Here is a 19,231-nt window from a genome sequence, read left to right on the forward strand (position 1 = left end):
ATATGGTGATAAATAAGAAGACCTGGGACCAGACCCGAAGGTCCGATTCATACATGGCCCCTAGTATAGTTTGTGAAATTTTATACCAGACCCAGACCCTTAAGACCCACAAATTTTCAAGGTAAAATGACAAAAAATATGGTTTTATTGGGTTTGGTTCATGTAGTTCTTATCGGTCCCAGTATGTCTTTTCATAAAGTGAACCCGATTAGACCCGAGTCTGGACCCGATACCATGCCCCAAAAATCTGGTCAAAGTATGGTTTTCCACCTGGGTCCAAACCAAACCCGACCCACTGACACCCCTACATTTGAATCACTTATGGATGTTATCATGTTGGGTTGGATTATCAAGTAACCATAATGATACTCTCCGGGCAAAATGGGATTACGTCTGATTACGGGTGAATTTGAGTTGACATTTCAAGGAATCCTTTTCTAATAACTTTATAATCAAATCAAACTTATCCTAATGATATAGACCATATAATGATCCAATACCCAAATACAAATGTCCAAATTTAAATAAGAAAAGATGAATACAAAATGATCTAATGAACCCGAATCACTAGGCTCAACTCCTGCATCAGAAACCCACCCACTCAACCACCAAATGGAGAGTTGTTGGCAGGATAGACAACTAAACAGGCCTAGAGTTGTACCAGCTGTTTGAGGTGGGCAGCGGTTACTGGCAAAACGGATCCTCGCTGGATATTGCACCTTACCCATGGGCCAGGTGAGAGAAGGAAGACGAGGGAGGGTGAAGGAGTTGGGCTATTGCTATCAATCAAGAACAGTGAAGTGATGATTAGAGGCCTCAAAGACTATCACATAGACACGGGGACACGTGATGGGGGGGAGGGGGGGGGGGGGTTAACACGTAAGTCTAATTTCTTTTTGAAAAATAGAACACGTGGAAAAGGTTTTTTTATTTTCTAATTAATAAAAAACTAAAATTCGATATTTTAATATTGAAAAATATTTTTATTGAAATGATACTTAAATTCATTACAATAACATTAAACTATGAACACTACGAGTCAATGTCCGCATCCACGTGTATTGTGTTACCATGGACACCCCCACCAAAATGGTGAGTACCCATGACAGCTCAAAGGGTTTGTGTAGCCAGAAATGTGAGGTCCATACTTGGAACTAAGGGCAAAAGGTCGACATTTAAATGGAATTTTCCCAAGAAATTAACGAACTAGTAAAAAGAAAAAGAAAATATCCCGAAAAAGAATGGATGTAAACCTCAATTGCAGAGCACAACCTCATAAGTACACCTTAAAAAAAAGGTGTATGGACTAATTTGTTTCCATTTTCTTTTGTGGATCTATCTCAACTCTTTCACTAAACGAAATAATTTAATTTCCGACAAACTAAAATTAATTACATTTTGTTCCTTTTCTTCCGGCCGGCCTTAGCCTTCTTTCTTCAAGGTAGTATTGTATGAATCTAAAGAATTCAAAAAAGGGCCAGCTTGCACAAGCCACACATCAAGTATGGATGAGCACTGCATGCATGTTTTTAGTCTGTGTCTGGATCACCTTCAACGATGTCTGGAAGACTCTCTGAATCAGATGACAATGCCACGGTTTCTGTGCTGTGCAACGAAGAAAATCTGGTGAAAAATGGGCTGTCTTCAGCAGAAATATCTGCAATTCCAGCTGAGACTGAATCTTCTTTTGATGGTGATGCCACTGGTTTTACTAGCTCAGATTCCTTAAACAGCCCACCTGCATTTTCAGCTGAAGTGTCTTTTTCCATATGCACCACCACTTCTTCCGGTTCATGGCCCTCTAGCTCCTGAAATGTGCTCTTACCCATACCATCCGCACCACCACTCACCTGCATTTCTTGTATCAGAACTGAGCTACCATTTCTGGTGTCTTCCTTCAAAATTTCCTTCTCTGATCTGACAACCGAGCAGGGCTCCAACGTACCAACTCTATCAAGATTAACAGTTAGACGTTCAGTCAGACCATCCACTTGGACTGTCTGTCTGTCTTCAGCAGTGTCGGTTTCTTCCATATTTGCCAACCAACCAAGACATAACTTGTCATCTGGATAAATATCACCCACATCAACTGGGAGTTTCGGCTTACCGGTTTTTGAGATGTTTGGGTAGTCCACTCTGGGGCTGCCCATTTTGTCTCCTACCCCATTTTCATTAACTGCTAAATGAAACCTCTGGTTTAAGCCACCAATGCCTGTGTTATTACTAATTAGAGATGAGGATGGCATTAACTGAAGGGAACGTGGATGAATAAGAGGCTCTAAAGCCAGAAGAGCATGTGCACAGAAATCTGCAAGTTTTGTCCCAGCCTCTTGCTTGCCTGCGACCATCAACATTTTAACAAATAAGATTTCTCTTCAATGTGCATGCCAACAATCACAATTCTTCTAGTCGACCAAGACCCAGTAAATACAGCAGAAACCCTGAATAAAATGTATTTTCCTTCATAAAACATTTATTGTAAATTCAACCAACTGCTGCACTTGTTTAGATGAATTGCTGTGAGTTCTTGTAAACTAATATATGGCTGAGGATGAAGCAGATAATATTTAGTATTGTCATCACAAGCAAAAAGATTAAATTCTCAATGTAATATACTGTAAATCAAATGCAAAAGGATAACCTTTACGGAAAAGTGCGAGGCTTTGTGATAAATATGGAGGCCTGTGAGAGCATGGAGAAAGCAAAGAAGCCAACAGTGCTTGAAGTGCAGCAAGCTGAAAATCTGCTCGACCAAAATTTGTTTCATCCTCCATAACAATGTTGTGGTCCTCATATGACCAGCCTTCCTCACAGGCACTGGTCGCTACGTGTATCAAAAGAAGATCAACCTTTGGTCTCCAGCTGTGTGAATGTAAAGAACCACCCTGGTATAATCAAGTAGCAATGGTAGTTTCAGCAAAAGCATTGTTTGCCCCGATAACAAACACAGCATAAAGAGAAGGATAATGAAATTGAGAGATAAAAATCTATTATCACGTTACTTTCTCTGTGCCATATTTTTGAATTCTCATCTCGTCAAACTGTCCCCTCAGCATTCACGGAATATCAGAAACTCTTTCTAGCATTTTAACTAACCAATTTGCCGAAATATCTTTGAAAACGGTTATCCACACTACAAGGAACTTAAATTCTGCCGAAAAAAATGAAAGACTATAACTACACAAAACAATCCTTCAAATGACACAAACATTTTTTCCTTTTTCACAAAATAAGCAGATAAAATTAGGTGCCGCCAAATGACCATGGAACTGTAACATAAACCTGCAAAGGTCAATAAAGAGGAGTATACCAAGAAGCATATAAAAAAGACTACAAACGGTTGATATATTACAAAATTCTGATGCATGGTGTAACAATGAAGGGAAAAAGCTTTTTCCTTTCATAATATTCATAATTAAGGCAGATTTGAGCCAATACTTTGAAAATTACCATGCTTTTATCATGGCAACTTAAAAAGTCAATAAAATGCAAAAAATGCTATTTTCAAAATATCATAATCTTATTGTTGTATCAACCCAATGTTAACACTGTGCTAAGATGTTTATCTTTTTCACTATGAATTTATATGTGCCTTTATTTTTTAAAATATAATAAATATATCTAGATGTTTTTGAGAGATTCTCTCAAGCCACATGATTCTCATGACAACAAAATCCCTTATAATGAGATTTGAGACATGGCAATGAAAAGAAGATTTCATGGCTGACATTGAGTCACATACTATTAGATTCATGGGACCTTTTGCAATACAAGGAAATTTTTACTATGGTAAACTTCAAGATGCCTCATTCAAGCAATGACAAACCTATGATTCCTCATAAATGAGGAAATCAACAGATCATAAACAACCTAACACCTAGAACCAAAGAAAGACTGTTTAAGATGCATACCACAGTAAGAAGGGCTTCTACTGCTTGAAGAGCAAAAATCTGCACAGAGAAAGGAATCTTTGGACAATTACTCGAAACTTCAGCTTCAATTCCACTTGAGTTATCCTCAGGGGATCCAGAAACATGCTTCCTCTTTCCTCTCCTAGAGGCTTTTGATGCCCCAGTTCCATGTTTTGAAGAGTGTACTTGAGAAGGGATGGATCCCTGTGCTTGAAAACCAATATCCAGATCCCTAGATGCATTATCAATTACATCATTGGCAAGATACAGAGCCATTCCTGATCAAAATCAGAACTTCTAAGTTAGTATAAGTTCTTATTTTTCTTAAACATAAAGATACAAGGTACTGTGGTACAAGCTATACTCCACCAGCAAAAAAGCAATTAGAACATTTGAACTATGTGATGCTTTAAAGGAAGACCTAACATAACGAAGAAAATATGCAATAAACAAGTCATAACAACTCAGCAATTCCCATTTTTTGTCAAACTTTCTGTTCCAAAAAGTGTAAAAGAATGTCTGAGCTCAAAATTTCCTGTTTGAATCGAAAACGAGATTACATGATTTCAAATTCTGAGGCTCGAACAGGCACCACAACTGATGACTTTGATTTAAAGTATGAGACTCCATAAACTAGCCAACTCAAAGAATAGTTCAAAAATGAATTGAAATAAACATCAAACAGAGATCAAATGAAAACTTATGATGTCATCAGAAAGAGCTGTAAAAACATTGACAGTGACAAGTTACCCAATACTGTAGCAGAAACTGAATCTACTATGTCTAAAATGCGGCCAGAGCTTCTTGCTAGATTCTCAATAAAACTTGATGGTTCTGAACACTACGAGAAGAAAATATTTTAAGTATGATATGGTTTTCAGTTTTCTCATACAACTGGACACTCAAAAAAAAGGAGAGCCAAAAAAGAGTTTCATTGATAACCTGATATTTCAAGAATAGTTGGGGCTCTGGATATTACTAAAATTCTAATGCATATTTTTCGGATGTTTCCATGCCCAATATGTTTTATTAATTCACTTAGCACGAATTTTATTTTCATTATGCAAATGATGCTAGAAATGTGTTATTCATGGAATAGCTGGACTAGTTCAAACAGTTAGGAAATATGTAATAATGATGCGTATTTGTCCTCAGCATACTCGAGCATACTTGTAGGATTGTTTGTTGTATTTATTCCTTTCTCATTTTATCTTGTATTCTAGGTATACTAGACGTATACCTATAGTGTATTGTGTATTTTAGATTTGGTATACTCAAGGTATACCCGTTAGGATTAGTTTACATATACCTAGTGTATACTTTTAGGCTAGTATTATTTTTTTTCTTTTATTTATTCTACTTCTATTATTTTATTTTGGTAATCATTAAGATGACCAATCTCATCCTTTATGGTCATTTTCTTTTGACCAGCTAGTTGTTGGGCTATAGCCTACCGGCTAGTTGGAGGTCCAACAAACCGTTAGGCAAAATAAGTGTGTGTGCCATGTAAATGGGAGAGTGATGGGTGTGTTAGCATAATGTGTGTCAAGTGTGTATGATCATGTATGTATGTATGAGTGTGAGTTTAATGAGAATGGGTTTTGTATATATCCATGTTTTGAACAATTAATAAAAGACATTATTATTATTTTTGTTTTGTTATTTTTTCTTTGCTAAAATGCATCATTATCTTTTCTCCTGTGCCTCAGATTCCGTGCCATTTCATGACACAAACATTCTAATGCAGCAGCTACCTAAGCGAGCAAAACTATAAAAAGAATATTTTAAATTTGGCGACCATCCTCTAGAAAAAAAGTTATTAAACACAATGTTTTGGCAGTCTTGCACACATCAAAGCAGTGTCAGTAAGAATAAGAGATACGAAAGATTAGGGCTGTACCCACGTTCATGGAGATGAGTAAAGTTTTTGCAATTGTGTAAAGCTTGACTCTAATGGAAGGCAACAAAAACCTCCTGAAATAATTTTGGAGAAGCCGTACAATCTTCCCAGCAGCAGGTAGCAATTGACTGCACAAGAACTAATTGTTAGGAAAGATAATGTGCGGTGTTAAATGATACCCAACATGTCAACTAGCATGTCTGAACATGCACATGCACAAATGAAGAAAGAAAATGTGGCATTAGACTAAACAACTCCAAATACACCTTTATGAACTACAGTTTTTAAGGATGAATTGGACTATGGACGGTATTAACACAAAGCAGACAGTCTTAGATGATTAACAGATACATTTCCAATACCTACAAGCAAAAAACATAGAAAGAAGAAGATGACTAACTATAAATCCTGGTGGCATAAGGTAGTGCATGAGGCATAGCATGTTGACATGCTCTAACTTTCCCCCCTTGAACAAATGATGAGTGAAGAAATGTTCCTGGTAATTTATAAAGAACAAAATTTTCACATTTGGGATTCAATAGACTCCTCAGGATCTGAAAAGATATGAAGTAAAGAACATGTGTAACCTCTTTGTGTTTGTTCGCAAAAGACACTTGATCTGAAATGGATCATGTCAGATGTTGTCATGTGAATGGTTTAGATGCTTTTGTCCAAAGTCACAATCTTATTCTCAGGATATTCTTGGCAAGTGAATATCCCTGGATAATTTGGAAAATTATGTTTTTTTAAATCTCGAAAAAATCTCATCAAATAAAGAAATGCTAAAAATAATAGTTCTTAATTGCAAGAAATCTAGAGAATGCAAACTCCAAAGGATGTATCTGTAAAATACCAAAAAAATGGACGCTAGTGAATTCTCCAAATGATAATGACCACCATGTGTTCACAGAGAAAACAGTAACAAAGTTGTGACTCACCTGCGGACCCCTTTGATGATTGCATGTAGCAAATCCAAGCAATTCAGGTGCAACACAGGGAGATCAGAAAAGATAAACTCTAGCTGAGTAATGGCCATAACTGGCATCGAAGCATAGCAGTTATTACCATCTAGTGAGAGCACTCTTTCGACGAGTGAAAGCAGAGAGTGCATAGGGACAGTGACCTGACAACATTGAAACAAAATCACTGTAGATCTTAATCCACAATAAACATAAGGGCAAAGGAGGAAATGGCCTTGCATGAAATTCACAGGACCACAATATTAAACAAACAATATGTTGGCCTACCTGGACATGATAAGGACTGGTAAGCATTGAAATACAACACTTCATCAATGAGCAAACATGAGGAATATGAAGTTTGCCAAACTTGTCTTTTGGTTGTTCATCTGAGTAACCACCCAAGGGAGGAGGGGGATCTTTTCCTGGTTCAACCAAGAGATTGATAGCATTCAAGCCTTTGTTTGCTGCATTAGAAACAAGAATTAGCTCTATTTAACACAAGGCTTCACAAACATATAAATATAAAGCATTTGTATCAATTACCATCTTCAAAGCCTTGAAAAATATAATTCAAATTTGTATTGATTGATATCAAAAGCTTCGTCATCATCTGGGACCAGCTAGCAACATCACCCCTTGCCCTCGGAAGGAAAGCCAGTAATTGGGCAAACATCTAAAAGTATACATGAAAAACCAAGTATTTAATGTAAAAGCTTAACTATCCAAAAGGAATAGAACAATACACATAAAAATCCTGTCTGCAAAAAAAGGGACTGCGAAAAATTTTTATAACAGTGAATATTTCAAAACAAAGTTTGACAAAGTCAAACCATCTATGGAGTCGACCATTTAGTCCCTGAGAAGACAGTGCTATTAAAATAACAAAACCGATAGATGCAGGTTAGTTTCCCATGGTTCACACCTTAGATAAAGCCAAGCTTGAATTTCTGAACAAGAGGGTTGCGACAACAGCCTCAACCTGTGACAGTACATCATCCAAACTAATATGACAATTTTTTCACAAATTTAAACATTTTAATTTTGAATGGCGCATAATAACCCAATACTATCCAATTGAAACAATCAATAGGTGAAATGAAAAAAACTAAAATTGATTTCTTAATTAGTTTAGAAATAAGCTACTATGCAAAGAAAAAAAATCCTAATGGAGAAAAACTTTTTGCAAGCTACTAGAAAACAAATTTTGTGTTTATAAATCCAGATTATTGGCAGTTATACAAAATATATCCCCAAACACTATAAATCTTCCTTCAAGCAAATTGTCAAATAGATTGACACAGGCAAGAAGCCATTAAGTTGACATAATGCTTTAATATTTCATATATGAAAGTCCATAGAGAACAAGTTGAGGTTCAAGCGTTGTCTCTAAGGAACAACTCAGAAAAAGTCATAATGAACATTCCAAGGGAGTGAAAGAAATTTGCACTCACACTATCATAGTGACGATGAAAAGATGACGGAAACAAAGTTAAAAGGTTACAAAGAAGACCAGCAGCCGCTTCCTGCAAAAGGTTAAAAATATAAGAACACGAGTAGTCCATGTAACTCCTAAAAAGAAGAGTCAAACAACATACATATTAAAAGAGGCAAAAGCAAATCATTTGGACAGTCAAACCACTCAATGCACTTCCACTAAAAATACTCGGTTTGGGACTAATTAACACTATATAACTACACAAGTCTGCAGCAAAGCACTCATGAAAATAAAAAGCTCGTGAGCTGGATTTTATTACATGCTCATCTTTCTTATAAGACTATTAAGATAGCAACCACTACATGTTGTTCAAAACATAAAGGAAGAGAGAGACATACAAAGAATGGGTCCTTAATGACATAGACACTGGCAACTTAGTTTGTGATTTGCTATGTCACATGGGCATGCCTAGGGTTACCGGAAGCACCATACGACTTGAGAAAGCGCGCTTCTCCGAAGCACGAAACGTGGCGCTTCTGATTAAACGGGAATGAAGTGTGCTTCCCAATTACTGGGAAGCTCACTTCCCCTTCTTTTTTCATTTTTTTCTGTTTTTTCTTCTTGTTTTTTTATACTTTTTCTTTTTTTCGCTTCCCCCACGCTTCCTAGTTCGCTCTTAAGTCCTCCCGCACTTCCCGCTTCCTAAAATTTTGGAAGTGCGAACTCACCAGGGTCGTCCATTGCTGATGATGGACGACCCACTATGCACAGCGTCTGTGCGTACAAGAAGGTCTTTAGTGCCAGTCGCAACCCCTGCCTAAAGGTCATTTTAATGGCAAAAACAAATGTGTGTGTTCCGCATGTGTGTAGGCTCACGTAGACACCTAAGGGTGTAGGAAACTACTATATATATATATATATATATATATATATATATGTTACCACACTTCCCATATATCTAAAAAGTATATCAGTTAAAGACCAATCACATAGCTTCCAATTGTAAAGGGAATTATTCAATAAATACTATAACACTTTAGACTTCTACATATTCAACAAAAACAAGCAGTCGCTTTTTCTCTGTTTTGCTAAAAGGTCTTGATTTTATATTTTAGGTTAAGGAGCTTGGAATCCATAAATCAATATCAGAGTGGCAGATATGACTTTAGCAAAAGCAACATGCTACTAAAAAATGTGTCAAACAATGGGCACAGAAATCAAAAAAAGAAAAATAGAGGGGAGCGAGAGATAATTGGAAAGAATCTTGCTAACCAATACGTCATCTTCTGAACCATCTTGTGTTAACAGTTGCAGAACCAAAGGAATAAGTTTGCTTGACAGGAAAGCTCCCTCTTTCTTAGAGTTTGGAAAACTGTAAAGCCTATTATCATAAACACCACGAAGTAATGTCAGAACCAAGTCCTGAACCAATTGATTAGCGAAGGGAATCAACAACAATAAGGAACTATATTCCTACATACACACAAAGGATAGTGTAGATGCACATACCACAAATATAGTACCAAGGAGCAGAAACTTGTAAGTACTAAAACAATCAAATTGCAACTGTAAAAATAATCAGTTCATCTAAATTTCTGGATGTGAAGCATGTTTGATACTAAATGTACCATGACTCATTTTGTACATATGTACCACATATGTTCTTATATGTTGGCATGTGCACTTTTTTATGTATTAAGAAACGCCCATTGAAAATCAGTAAATTCCAAAAAACAATATTTTGTTGGATTCCAAGCAGTAATAATTATATAATTTAAAAACAATCCATAAATGTCGAGCGCAACAATTTTTCTTTCCATTCACATCAAGTTAGTATCATTTTTTGGATTGAACAAAACCAAATGTTCCCTCTTCTGTTTTTCCATTAACACAAAAGCAAATGTTAGATCCAAGAAAAAGTTGGATATTCCGTAGCTCTGGTGCTTTATCTCTGATTCTCTGGTATGATTTTGGATTTAAGTATCTAAGAGTTGGTCATTTACTATGCCGTCCAGATTTTGGCCTCAAGATTTGTTCCAGTGCATCATGAAGGTTTTACTCAGAAAAGAACATGTAATGATAAAGGCCTTCGTGCATTTCCCTTCATCAATAAGTTCATAACAAGCATAACAATATGTATTAAAGAGGAAGCAAATGTACCAAATGTACTTTCACATTCTCTCGCTATAAAAGAAGGAAAAACGGTGCATAACTTTCAGCTTAATGACTCCTCTCTAGTCATAACTGACAAGTACACTCTTCTATACTTCAGAGCAGATTTCTGTGAGGTTTCTTGCCAGTTGTATAAAAAGAGTAAGCATGATAAACAGACCATGGAGACTCAGTATCATGATTATGTGGCCTTGGAATCAAGTCCAACCAGGGCTAAAAGCCTGCTTGCATAGTGGGAGAAGAAAAGCAAAATTAGTAAAAGAAATAAATAGTAGAACACATAAAAAATGTGCAAACATTACAAAAAGATTATGAATGAAAGCACACCTCCAAAACAATACAAAATAAATATTGACTGACGGATATATCACATCATTGATACCACAAAATGAGGACAAGTGCAGTGGCATATAACAAGCAAGATAAATAAGAACCTCGTAAGTAGGTCTGATAATGCTGCACAAGAAGCCACTTTGATAAAATGAGAGTCTGACTGAGGCTGCATAGCAAGACAAAAAATATCATTACCAAACAACTTTCTCAAATAACATGTAAAAGGGACAGATATTAAGCCAAAAAGAATCAATGCAACGCATTCATAATAACATCATTCAAGATAGTATGGACATATAAAACAAGGTTTTTGTCCCCCCCCCCCACCCCCACCTTTTTTTCTTGAGGACACCCAGAAGCTTAATATTCCAAGCAGGCAGAACAAAGTTCACATTTATTTTATTATATTATTTAGATAAATGTTTGCGATATTACATCATAACAATTGTTATCAGTGGAACCATCAAATTGGTGATTGTGAACCTCGTGCAAAAATAGTAGATCATTAGTTGGATGTGCTACATTGTTGAAAATACTAGCTTTGTTCATGTACAAAGATGTAAATATGCATGCAGGTGTTACTCATAGTCCTATCAATATATATGATTATCGACCGTAGTTTAGGCATGGAAATTATTGTAGATTGAACCCTAATGAAGAGGAGGACAGCCTTATGTAATATAGCTTTTGTTTGAAGAGTAACAAGAAACATGCTGAACTCCTGCATATCAGTGTTCTTCCTTCCATTGCAGCAGTTCATGAATGGAGATCATCTAGAAGCAACAATTTTTTAGTGTGATACAGTGCATAGCTGACATCAGCCATTAATGGAATGCCTAAGGTAGAGATAGGTTATTGGGAATCTTTTTCATTTGTAACTAAAAGAGCTACAGAGGACAAGATTTCACAAACAATTTCGTGCAATTTGGAGTTCTCTACAAGAAGTCGTGATTTTTCATGGTTTTTTGGAACTTTTCTGACAAATAGGGTCTGATTCACAAAATCTTAAATCCTGGATTATTTCCAAGTTATTTTCTGCCCTAGATTGGATCTATTTAGGCTGCTTTCACCTAGAATCATGATAAAGGCATTGATTTGATGTTTGGAGCTGGTTAGATGTGATGATTCTCGGGCAGGTTCTATAGGGGTCGTAGTTAGAAATTTCAGGGATTTCTGTGTTTTAAATTCCTTTCAGCTTAACATCTATCTGTGATTGCTTTCAGCCTCTCGGGTAGCGTTTGAAATCCTATAGAGGTGTTGATGACCAATTTGATGTGTCGGGCTGAGTTGGGCAGCAATGTCACCATTAATTGGGGTGTGACAAAAAAGGTGGACAGCGTGGTTTGATATGATGAAAAGGCAGGGGAATAGATGTAAAATATGCAAAGATTATGGCATGGTTGTTAGGGTCAAGGATGCTCAGCAGTTAACCAGGCCAAGTTTGAGAAAGCCACATATGCTTAGAACTTTCTAGCTCCAGTATACCAACAAAACAACTAGGCAAGAGAGTACCAGCAGGTTCAAGATCTTAGAGGGCTCAAATAGGAAAGTAAGACTGTGCAAAGCTTTTATTCACAAATGCAGCAAATTTGGGATGTGATAGCACTTATGGATTCAGATCCCCCTTGCACTAGATGTGATGAATGCAAGAATTGCCCAGTGCATAGAAAGAAAAAGTCGAGAGTTATCGAGTTTCTGATGACCTTGAAAACTATGTTTGATAGGACTAAGTATGTGATGTTACATAGAGCTGAGTTCCCTACATTCACTCAGATGTTGAGCAAGCTAATTGCAAAAGAGACTAAAATCAAGTCTTTTGAAGCTAAATCTGTAGATGATATTGTACTTGTGGCAGCAAAGCAAACACATATTCAAGGTGAGTAACATACGCACTAGAGTGGCTCGTCTCGTTGGGACATGGGTACAATGCGATGCCACTATTATAAAAAAATGAGGCATATGGAGATTGCATTTCCTAACTTGAAGAAAAAGTTTAGGACTTCAACGGTAAATACACTTGTAGTTTGCAACTTAACCACCGACAGTATCAATAATAAGTGCAGCCCAGGCTTCTGACTCCTTTATATAGACTCAAATACTAAAGCAAATTTAGCAGCTCCTCGCTCATTCATTTGCATCCACTTCCTCTGCACCTGCAAGCATACCTAGTCCTTGTCCAAGTTAGTTAATAGATTCAGGGGTGTCATGTCACATGACTGCCAATGAGTCTGCCTTAGACAACTATAAGCATCGTCATGGATCCTTTCACATAACTAATGGAGACATCAGGTCAGTATCAAAAGTTGGACCATAAATTTGTCTTCTAACATTAAGAACCAACTAAAGGTTACAAAAGTATACCATGTTCCATCTATTGCGTTGAATTTAATATCAAAAAGTTAGATGATACGTTATAATGTGATGTATTTTCACTTGATGGTTGTGTTGACGGTAGTTAGGGAGGAGGAGTGGGACTAAGCATAGAAGGGGTTGATTGTATTGCTTGACTCGACTGAAGAGTCTGTTTCCACATATTTTTTGTTGTGGTGTTGTTGTGCTAGATCCTTCAGTCCTTTGGCAAAGATGCCACGGCCATGTTTCTCAACTCCTGACTTTAGTGCATTTGGTACGTTGATGAGTCAAGAGTTATAGTGTTTAAATCTATGAAGGAGTGTGAGAGTTGCTAATTAGCCAAATGTCATGCATTACCTTTTGATGGTAGTAGTGTGGAGTCATTGCATGTTTTTGATCTTGTATACTCTGATATTTAGCAGCTCTAACCAGTTTTGTCAAAAGGTGGATTCTCGTATTTTGTACCCTTCATAGATGACTGCACAAAATATGCATGGATTTACTTTATAAAAAATAAAAGTGAGTTTTTTGGCATTCTAAAACAATTTTATGCTATGATTAAAACTCAAATTTTTACCTCAATTTAAGATTTTCACTCAAATTCAGGGAGAGAATACATAAGTAATGAACTATAATAAATTCTTGTTAAAAATAGTATCATACACCAAAAGTCTTGTCTCCATACACCAGAACAAATAGTGTTGTTGAGCATAAGAATTGAAGTCAGTTTTTTTGGCATTCTCAAACAGTTTGATGTCTTGGTGGTACTCAGATTCTAAAGGCAGAGTATGCGGATGGAAGAGAGCCTTGTATGGGCTCAAACAAGCACCATGCATGTGGTTTGAGAAGTTCAACATTGTGGTTAGATCTTTCGGCCTTGACCAAAGCTATTATGATCCCGCTTTGTGTGTATCCTCTTTATCTCATGGCAAGTGTATATTACTCCTATGGTGATTACAGGAGATGATGTGCAAAAAGTAGACGCCGAGGATAGCTAATATCATTAAAATGAAAGACCTTAGAAATTTGAAATATTTCCTTGCCTTGGCAGTTGCATACTCAAGGGGGACTTTACTTATCCCCGCATAAGTATACAACTGATCTTGTTGAGAAAGCAAGGCTAGTAGCAGATAATTCTAAGAAAGTTACCTCTCCTATGGAAGCAACTATGAGATTAAGGGCTACAAATAGAGAGGAGCTAGAACACCCAATGATATACAAGTAATTAGTTGAGAGTTCGATATACTTGACTATATCCAAGTCTGATATCATTTATGTACATGTTGTCAGTCAATGTATGAGCTCAACCACATTGGTTCACCTTGTTGTTTTCAGGATTATTAGATATGTGAGAGATACTATGCATTTTGGAATGTTCTTGTCATCATCCTCCACAAACCTTAGAAACATTTGAGATGCAGACTATAGGGGATTCACTCGAGACCACCTCTCTACTTTAAGGTTTTGTGTTATTCTTGGAAGCACTTTGATTTCTTGGAAGAGCAAAAAGCATCAATGAGTTGCTTTACCCACAATTGAGGTAGACTATAGAGTTATGGCTTAGTTACAACTGATATTATTTGGATAAGGTGGCTTTGGGGAGAGTTAGGTGTTTCATTGTGGAAGAACCTCCTTGTATTGTAACAATATGAGTGTCATTCACATTATAAAGGATCGAGAGTTCCACGAGAGGGCCAAGCATATTGAGATAGATTGTCATTTTACTATGAGGGTATATGAGGATGGGATCATATCTTTGGAGCATCTTTTCTTCTCCTCTTTCCTTTCCTTCCTTCATTTCTTCCCTTTCTTCTTTTTCTTTCCTTCTTTCCTTTCCATCCCTTCCCTTCTTCTCTTCCTTCTTTTCCTTTACTTCCTTCCTTTTTTTCTTTTCCTTTCTTTTCCTTCTTCCCCTCCATTCCTTTTTTATATTCATTCTTTCCTATCCTTCCTTTCTTCCCTTTCTTCTTTTCTTTTCCTTCCTTCCTTCCCTTTCTGTAATGATATTATCACGAGATTAAAAATATTGTGATATACTCCGGATATTATCGACTACCTTGAAATAGCCGATAATATCACAATATTTTCAATATATCAGTGACACTGGTCACAACAATGGTGAAGCAATTTCTGAAGATATTATAGGATTTTCTATAAAATCTTAGAAAAACTAGCATAACCTTTTGCATTTAAAAATGAAAAATTAAAAAAACGATAGCATAAAATAAGTTCATAAGTGTTATTTCTACAAAGAAATGTAAAAAGAAGGTAAAAAAATATAAAAGACAGTAAATTAAAAAAGAAACAAGTTATGAAACTGTAGTGATGATATCATTATAGTATAGCTATAGCAGTGCCTTCTCACTATATCAAAATAATATCAAGATAGTTTCTCAAAATATAAGTGATATCTATGCCATATACACATACATGGATATAGCAATGAAAGAGAAACAAATTTTTCCTGCTTCTACATATCTCTTTTGAAGGTACGAAGAACATATTCAAACGAAAAGCAAAGCTGAATGGTGCCATTGCAGCAAAGTAAAATATTACATCAAACATGATGTCACAATATATCAAAATTTCCCTCTTTTGACTCAAATCTATGAGCCTAGATGCATGACTGTCTGAGCATTACAAACCTTATTAAATTCACAAACAAGGCAAGGGAAAATAGATGAAAGAGAGTAAGACAAACATTTTTATGTGTCTAGTCGTAATTGACTTTTTTTATAAGGAGAAACCACTGTTATATAAACGTCCCCTAATTGGCCAAGAGGTGCCACATTTGTTGTGGCCCTATTTCACCAGCTCCGGTGTAGACCTCCAGAGTACTCTGCTGCCCACCAAGGATAGTGTGTGTTGGCTTAAGCCATGCAGCAAAGGATAGACACACAGGGTATCTATCAAACATGCAATGTCCTTCAGGCTTTAACTTAGAACACTTTAAGCCCATCATCTAGTTGTAAATGGTATGGAGCAGAACCACCCAAAAATCATGTTCAACCCGCCATTGTGGCATGATTGTGCTTAGCCATGTGAATCAAATTCACTCAATTATTTGTCATATTGTGGAAATATATACTACATAAGCTGATAGAGATTAATATTTACATAGCAAAAAATTGGACAGGTAAGAGAAATATAAACAGTCAAGTTCATGAATGAAACCTTGAGCAGTAAGAGAAGCTTTTCGAACCAGGATGAATAAGATGTGAGAAACAGGCTTGCACTACACTCTTGGCAAGTTACACCCAGCAAGCTGACGCCAACCCAGCACTTGTCCGGCTACATGATCAAAGGCAAAAAAAAAAGGAGGATCTTCACACTGAACAACTCAAAATCAAAACCATCAAGAGCAAAATATTATCACATTTCTTTGAGTCACCATAACACCAAAAAACTTTATAAAAGCATGAGCAAACACCATTAAACAATCATAGTGATAATCTCAAACCAAAGCACCCAGAGCAACAGAATTAACACATTCTTTGAGTCACCACAAGGGAAAAGAATAAACTTTCTATCAAAACCAACTCCTGTCTTGATTCACTCCTTTGGAAATCAAAAGGGAAATATTTAAAACAAGAATTAACAAGGTGGTAGTACCTTTTTGCTTAAACACAGCGAGATCAAACCATCAATCCATGAATTGATGGCAGATCGCCACTCACTCTCAAGTTTCTGATCGGGTGAACCATCAAAATGCTCCAATAGAAGGCCATGCAATTTGATGGAGGAAATGATAGTTGAGAGCCTCGAAGGATCAGAGAGTGGTGTGTTCTCTTCGAGAAGATGATCAGCGACTAGTGACTGCAGCAGGCACGGTTTCAACTTGGGATACTGCATGCTGCCCAAACACCTAATCAAAGTAAATAAATAAATAAATGATCACAGAAACAATAAACCTGAGTGTTTTCGGAAATTTGTCTGAAACATAAAATGGAGAATTGGAGAAATAGAAGTGAGGAGAAAACAAGGTGAATTTTGTTAGGAAAAGGGGAAAAAAGGTAGGAACCTCGAGTTCTTGCTTTCCCCACACTTTTCCTTCTTCACCATTTTTTTTTATGAAGCGAATGAGAAGTGTCATTTGAGTAATAAAATATTCAAGGGGAGAAGTAAAAACCGTTAAGAAAACCTTTAAAGCAATCATAGAAGTTGGTTGAGGTTTTCCCTCAAACAATTTAAGTGCATCCTAAAAAAAACGATTTCTTTGAAATCAAGAGTAATGATAACTCCAAAAAGTGAAGAAAGCAAAGAATAGAGGACATTAAGAGGAAAAGAACTCAAAACCGGGAGGAATGATGTAAGATTAAGGAATTTGAAGAAAAGGAAAAAAATCAAGAGATAACTACAAGGAGACCACAGATACAAACATGCATACAATTTAAATCAAGGTTTATCATATTATGATCTTCCATCTACTGTGCAGAGTATAACTGCGGAAGATATTTTTTAATGTAGTATATTTAATGATATTAATATTGATGTTTTGGATGAGCAAAAGGTTTGTTGTCAAGCACTAAACGATTAACAAAGATATACTTTTGAGGAGATTATAGGTGCCATCGAACAAAATAAGTTTGTCCTATATTTTGTTTATGGTCTTGCAGGGAATGGTAAGTCCTATTTGTATTCTAAGATTATTACAGTGATGCGCTTTAAAAAATTTATGGTTACTGTCAGGATATCTTTAGGAGTTGCAGCGACCGTCTTACCTGGAGGACGCACAACCTATAATTTTTCCTAGCTATCTGAATTGAATATATCAAGCATACATGCATATAATCTGAAAAAATGAAACACCCCATCTTAACAGCAATCACTGACAAACAAAAGCACTCATAATGCTCGTTTTTTAGATCTCGAAAGAGCAGAATTTTTTTTTATGCGATAGCTTGAATCGGCTGGATGGCAATAAGCAAATCAAATGAAATGAGCTAAAAGAAAACAAAGATACGTTTTCTACATAAGAATTTCAGCTTAGCTACGTACCTTTAAATCAGCCATAAGCAATGCAAGTAATGTACTAATTAAAATGTCACTGCATCTAGATTACCCACTATGAAAAAAAAAATAGAGATGTATAAAAAAAAAAGGTTTCTCGGGAGCAGTTTATGGGGAGAGTAGGACGGAAACAACATCAGGAGAAAAATAAAAGATATAGAAAACGGAGAGGGGCAAGGAGGAGCTGTGTGTTTTAATCATGTCAAATAAAAAACCAAAATAATGAAAAAAAAGAGAAGAGAGAGAGAGATCAGGATGAATCAAACATCAGGTCGCGAGACTCGCGACTCGCGGGAAAGATTCGAGAGAGTGGGCCTGCCTGGCCGTGGAGTCGCGCGGACAGGGCCGGAGCGGTGGAGAGAGTGTGATCACCACAGTGGGCTCGCGGGGAGTCGGGGAGGGCGGAAGGCTTGAGAGAGAGGAGATTAGGGCTTCGTTAGAGAATATATATAGAGAGAGATTAGGGTTACTGTCTCCAGAACAACTTTTTGAATCGAACAACTGTGGGGTTCAATCGCTCCACGCATGAGAACTGGTGGACATTAGTATATTGAATTCCTATATGTAAAAAGTGGTAGGTGCCTGACTGAATAGCCCCCATCACACCCGTTCTCTTAAAAAAGAGCCTTTAGAGATGCTTTTGAAGCGCCACTAAAGGTCTATTTTCTGCCCAGACCTTTAGCGATGCTTCAAAACACCACTAAAGGTAAATTACCTTTAGCAGCACTTTTGAAGCGCCATGTCTAATTTTTCGTTCTGACCTTTAGCAGCGCTTCAAACTAAAAGGTCTTTTTAACATGAGCGCACATTGGGCGTCCATTATATATATATATATATATATATATATAGTAATGATAAGTTGTTCATGGAGCACCTACTTTCTTTTGATTGGCATTGATCTTTTGAGATCCAATGACTGTGATGCATATTAAATAAACCTGCAGGGGACAAGAGTAACGTCAAACCTTAATTTGGTCTGAGTTATCAGTCATGAAACACATGCTTCACGCCCTTCCTTTTTTTTAACGCTAAACAATGTTTTAGCGATGGTCATAGACTGCCACTAAAAGAGTTGTGTGCAAAAGAATAAAAGGCACGTCAATTCTTTAGTGGCAGTCTTGGACCGTCACTAAATCACTGTAGCATGGAAAAATAA

The 19,231-nt window shown here is 36.6% G+C and overlaps 1 protein-coding gene across 2 annotated transcripts; it reads right to left on the reverse strand.

Annotated features, from left to right (window-relative positions):
* Positions 1-1,320: 1,320 nt before the first annotated feature.
* LOC149812698 (uncharacterized) lies at positions 1,321-17,877 on the reverse strand. 2 transcript variants are annotated; one of them, XM_089991383.1, is made up of 8 exons: positions 16,678-17,877; positions 16,240-16,356; positions 10,815-10,879; positions 9,481-9,589; positions 5,812-5,939; positions 3,912-4,189; positions 2,642-2,885; positions 1,321-2,338 (listed from the first exon to the last, which is right to left on the reverse strand). In XM_089991383.1, exons 4-8 carry the CDS (start codon positions 9,501-9,503, stop codon positions 1,530-1,532), a joined length of 1,482 nt encoding a protein of 493 aa, XP_089847509.1. In that variant the 5' UTR covers positions 9,504-9,589; positions 10,815-10,879; positions 16,240-16,356; positions 16,678-17,877; the 3' UTR covers positions 1,321-1,529. The 2 variants fall into 2 exon arrangements, with proteins under 2 accessions (XP_089847509.1, XP_089847510.1); XM_089991384.1 differs by lacking the exons at positions 9,481-9,589; positions 10,815-10,879; positions 16,240-16,356; positions 16,678-17,877 and adding an exon at positions 8,225-8,240.
* Positions 17,878-19,231: the final 1,354 nt, after the last annotated feature.

This window comes from Nuphar pumila, chromosome 16, assembly GCF_984573655.1.
Source record: "Nuphar pumila chromosome 16, dmNupPumi1.hap1.1, whole genome shotgun sequence".
NCBI classification, from domain to species: Eukaryota; Viridiplantae; Streptophyta; class Magnoliopsida; order Nymphaeales; family Nymphaeaceae; genus Nuphar; species Nuphar pumila.